The 4,932-nt window shown below is 43.0% G+C and overlaps 1 protein-coding gene across 1 annotated transcript; it reads right to left on the reverse strand.

The window, feature by feature from the left end:
- Window positions 1–732: 732 nt before the first annotated feature.
- On the reverse strand, window positions 733–1,204 carry LOC130481535 (peptidyl-prolyl cis-trans isomerase FKBP2-like). The gene has a single exon (XM_056854231.1). The coding sequence runs from the start codon at window positions 1,156–1,158 to the stop codon at window positions 733–735; it is 426 nt and encodes a 141-aa protein (XP_056710209.1). The 5' UTR covers window positions 1,159–1,204.
- Window positions 1,205–4,932: the final 3,728 nt, after the last annotated feature.

Below are 4,932 nucleotides of genomic sequence, written 5' to 3' on the forward strand. Positions count from 1 at the left end.
GTGGAGGCTGAAGATCTCCTTGGAATACAACTGATCTCCAGGCAACAGAGGTCAGTCCACCTGGAGAAAAAGGCCACTCTGAAGGGTGGACCCTATGGCATTATACCCACTGAAGTCCCTCCCCTCCCCAAACCCCACCCTCCTCAGGCTCTACCCCCACAAATCTCCAGGTATTTCCCAACCCAGAGCTGGCAACCCTAAACTGGCAGTGACATCGTGCGATCATGCACAGTGATATCACCCTACCCACCCCCAAAAGCCCCCAGGGGTTGCCAGCAGCCCTTTCTTCCCTGCACCATTTTCTTGATAGAAAACTCTTCCTGATGGTGCTGTTAGCCATTAGGGGTAAAATCCCTAATAGATGTTTTGTTGAAGTGGAGGGAAAATTTTAATCTAGGAAAATGTCTTGAGAGGAAAAGGTCAATCCTCACTTCCCCAGTTCCATGGCTCTGTAACTGTATGGAAGCCTTTAAAAAGTTGGAGATTCCCGTCATAAATCTCCCACATAATTTGGTCCTGAGCCCAAAATACATTCACCCCTGTCAAGTCTCCTGTTTCCTTATTAAAGTTTTGTCTTTCTTTTCTCAACTTGGGCTCTCAGTTTTCTTTTGTTTGCTCCATCCGGCCTGTTTTTTTTTTTTCCTGGTCTGTGCTTTTATTTGGCCCATCAATGTCAATGTATCCACAGCCACTTCTGCAGATCCCTCCCCCCCCATGCCCTCTTCCCCGTAGCTACAGTTCCTGTCGTCGCTCGATCTTCAGCAGCTCGACTTCAAAGATTAATGTCGCACCACCTGGGATTTCGGGTGGAGCTCCCCGGTCTCCATAACCCAGCTCAGAGGGAATCACTAGTTTCCTCTTCTCACCCTCGCACATCCCAAGCAGTCCTTGGTCCCAGCCTTTAATTACTTGCCCGGTCCCCAATGTGAAGACAAACGGCTGATCGCAAGTCAGGCTGCTGTCAAATTCGGTCCCATCTTCCAGCTTTCCTGTGTAATGCATGTGGAGCACATCTCCCTTGCGGGACTTGATGGGGCAATTGTCCACCCACTTCTTGACTCCAATCTGGAGCTTCCGTTTGCCTTCCGTGCTCAGCGCTGGTGAACAGAGCACCCACAGGACAAGGGTGAGCAATGCTGCCCCCTGGCTCACTTGCATCTTAGAAGCCCCTCCTTTCCTCACTGGATGCCACCCCCCCCCCTCTGCGCATGTACATCAGGACAAAAAAAACGCAGCATACAAACAAGGATAAAAGAACATGAAAGATACTGCAGACTGGGCCAACCTGAGAAATCAGCAGTGGCTGAACATGGACTGACACAAACAGGACACAGGGTCTTATTCCAAGACACTGAAAGACTGGACAATTCTACCAACTATTTTGTCAGATTGCACAGAGAAGCCATTGAAATTCATAAACATCAGCACAACTTTAACAGAAAAGAAGAGAGTTTAAGAATGAATAAGACTTGGCTTCCTGTCTTGAAAACCTCCAGACTAACAAAGACTACAGTCCACAATAGCCATGCAGATTAGCTTTGGATTTCACACATTAACAGATCACTTCAGGATACAATGGTTCCATATTAACATACCACACCCTCATTAGCACATTATCTTGATACTTACAGGACAATGATTAGCACATTACCTTTGATACTTTTTGCAGGACAATGATTCAGCTCAAACCCAACCCCTTTCTGACTATATATTACTCTTCCTACACACTTGACACTGAGAGACACTGTCCTTCAGTGTTACTCCTCTGAGGATGCCTGCCACAGCTGCTGGCGAAACGTCAGGAAAGAAAATACCAAGACCACGGTTACACAGCCCGGATAACCTACGAGAGCTTTACATTGAGCTCAAAAAATTCAATCAGGGGCAACCAGTTGGCGTTTCTGTCTTCTACTGCGACTTTTGTTATATCCTTATCCATAACCTCTGACCTGACACTTTTCCCTATTTAGAGACACTACAATTAACAACTTTTCTATGGGCCTTCATTTCTTTCTCAGTCTACAAAATGGCTCTGTGTCTGACACAGATTGATACCAATTTTCCGGATTAAATGTTGTGACTAGATATGCAACAAATGCAAAGATCTATTCCATTGATTGCGTATTCTTCATCTACTAATTTAACAATGCAGTTTGTATTCTATAACTTGTTTGCTATCACCCAGAGAAGCTAATTCTTAATGGTTCTTATTATCCTCGAGACATTTTTGCTGCTTCATAACAATTCCATTTGTGAACCTGAAAATAAAATTAAAGCAAGTGAAGCTTTTACTCTTCAGAAACAAAAAGCTTTTGAAAAGGAGAATCTGTAGATCTAGTCATACATCATAGTGTATCCACCTAACTAGTAGTACTTTTTATCTCTCTTTCTCTCTGTTATATGGAACTTATATATACCCTATAAAATGCATTGTACAGGCAACATTTATTTGGAGATTATTTCTTTTGTTACTGATTCACATATTACATGTCTGATATTTACCTTTGGGTTATCTAAAAATCTAAGTAGCATTACCAGTTTGCTACTTTCTTTTTACACAACCTAGTTTCAAACTTTTTGTGTGTGGAGGGGGAGGATTCAGTAGCAGCATAACCTGTTGTTTGTAAGGAATCTATGACTGCATTTCTGGTGCTCAGTGTTATCTTGCTGAGTTTATAACAGACGAATATATTAATCCTGAGTTTTGTAATAAGTTTCTTAATTGTTTGTGCAGAGAATCTCTTAGAGCCTGTCTTAGTTGGGAGATCTTCAAGATGTTTGTGGCGGCAGTATCATGCACACTTGTTCGGAAGTTAGTCTCATTGAAATGGATAAGATTTACTTCTGAGTAAGTTAAGGTTAAACACTAAGGCTGCAGTCCTAGCTGCACTTTCTTGACTTTCATGGAAACCCTGCTGAAATCAATAGGATGTAGGTGTGCATAGAACAGCTGCCCATTGCTTGCTTCAGCATACTATGAGGCCTTTGTTTATTTGGGGAATTTATATCCTGCCCCCTCAGAGTCCTTCTTGAGGTGACTTTCCATTTTTGCTAAATGCTGCATTTATTTAGTATACACTGGCCAACTTGTATGTGTGAGATTAGTATTTAAGTGTCAAGGGTTCAGAAGCTGGGAGAAAAACAAACAAGAACTTCTTGCATGGTAACTTCTGCTTGCATATTAATTGAATAGATGCACAGCCATATAGTGCCAGAGCAACAAAATCACAGACCAGAGGGCACAGGGCCTTGTGCTGTCATCCTTTCCCCCAAACAAACTTTGCTGCAGTCTTTTAAGGAAACTGCAATGTACCGTTGAGCCTTGGCTAAAATGTAAGGTCTGATTAAAGGATTTTTTCTCCATGTCCATTTTAAAGCAATAGATAGGGTTGCCAGATCCCTCTTCACCACCGGCGGGAGGTTTTTGGGGCGGAGCCTGAGGAGGGCAGGGTTTGGGGAGGGGAGGGACTTCAATACCATAGAGTCCAATTGCCAAAGCGGCCATTTTCTCCAGGGGAACTTATCTCTATCGGCTGGAGATCAGTTGTAATAGCAGGAGATCTCATAAGAACATAAGAAAAGCCCTGCTGGATCAGACCAAGAAGGCCCATCAAGCCTGGCAGTCTGTTCACACAGTGGCCAACCCGATGCCTCTAGGAAGCCACAAACAAGACTACTGCAGCAACACCATCCTGCCTGTGTTCCACAGCACCTAATATAATAGGCATGCTCCTCTGATTCTGGAGAGAATATGTATGCATCATGACCAGTAGCCATTTTGACTAGTAGCCATGGATACCCCTCTCCTCCATGAAAATGTCCACTCCCCTCTTAAAGCCTTCCAAGTTGGCAGCCATCACCACATTTTGGGGCAGGGAGTTCCACAATTTAAGCATGCAAAGTTGAGAAAATGGCCTTAATCCCGTTGTTCCTTTGCAAATCTATATCCACAGAATCTATCCCTTACCTCTTAAGTGCTAGATTTCAAGAAGCTCAATGAGTAGAAGATTGTTTGGAGTGGAATAGATCTGTACAAGGAGCTAAGTGTGAGGAGGGAGTTGGCAAGCAGTAAAAATGAAACTGAAACCCTTTGAGCAGAATTCTCCTCAAGTCTTGGGATCTTTGGTTAATCATACTATTCTCTCCCAGGAAGAGAAAATCAATAATGGCAGCAGGCCATAAAAGAGACGCAGTTTGGGGATATTTCAATGAAGTTCCTCTACCTATGGGTAAGGCAGGCATGTGTGCAAAATGCAAACATTGCAACAAAGAAATGCAAGGCCTGGTGGCCTGAATGAAACTGGAGATAGATAATTATAAAATTATTGTGAAGTGAACAATGTATTTCTAATAGTATAACCAAATCATTAATTTTGATATAACTGTAAAACTAATCTGAAAAGATATTCTAAAAACGAAACCTTCACCTCATTGTAAATATTTAGAACATACCAGCAAGAATGAGTCATTCTGTAGAAAACCATGATTTAAATCAAGTCCTAATAACTAGTGATTTAAACTGTGATTAAAATCAATTTGATTTAAATCAAACCCACCCTGCCTGAAGTCACCATTAAAATACAGGTCATGTTCACAGCCAAAGGCTGAAATTAAATCAAAAGAGTTTTTGGCTAAACATTAGGAAGAACTTTCTGACAGTTAAGAGCGGTTCCTCGGGGGAACAGGCTTCCTTGGGAGGAGGTGGGCTCTCCTTTCTTGGAGGTTTTTAAACACAGGCTAGATGTCCATCTGTCAGCAATGCTGATTCTGAGAACTTCGGCAGATCACAAGAGGATGGGAGAGAATGGTTGCATCAGTGTTTGGCTCTCATGGCCCGTTCATACATGCCCAGGGTAGTGCCGATTGCCACTTTGGGGTCAGGAAGCGATTTTCCTCCAGGTCAGATTGGCCAGGCATCCTGGAGGGTGTTTT

This window comes from Euleptes europaea, chromosome 8 (assembly GCF_029931775.1).
Source record: "Euleptes europaea isolate rEulEur1 chromosome 8, rEulEur1.hap1, whole genome shotgun sequence".
NCBI lineage: Eukaryota > Metazoa > Chordata > Lepidosauria > Squamata > Sphaerodactylidae > Euleptes > Euleptes europaea.

Coding starts and splice junctions, on each gene's coding strand:
- LOC130481535 (XM_056854231.1), bottom strand. CDS start 1,158: ATGCAAGTGAGCCAGGGGGCAGCATTGCTCACCCTTGTCCTGTGGGTG.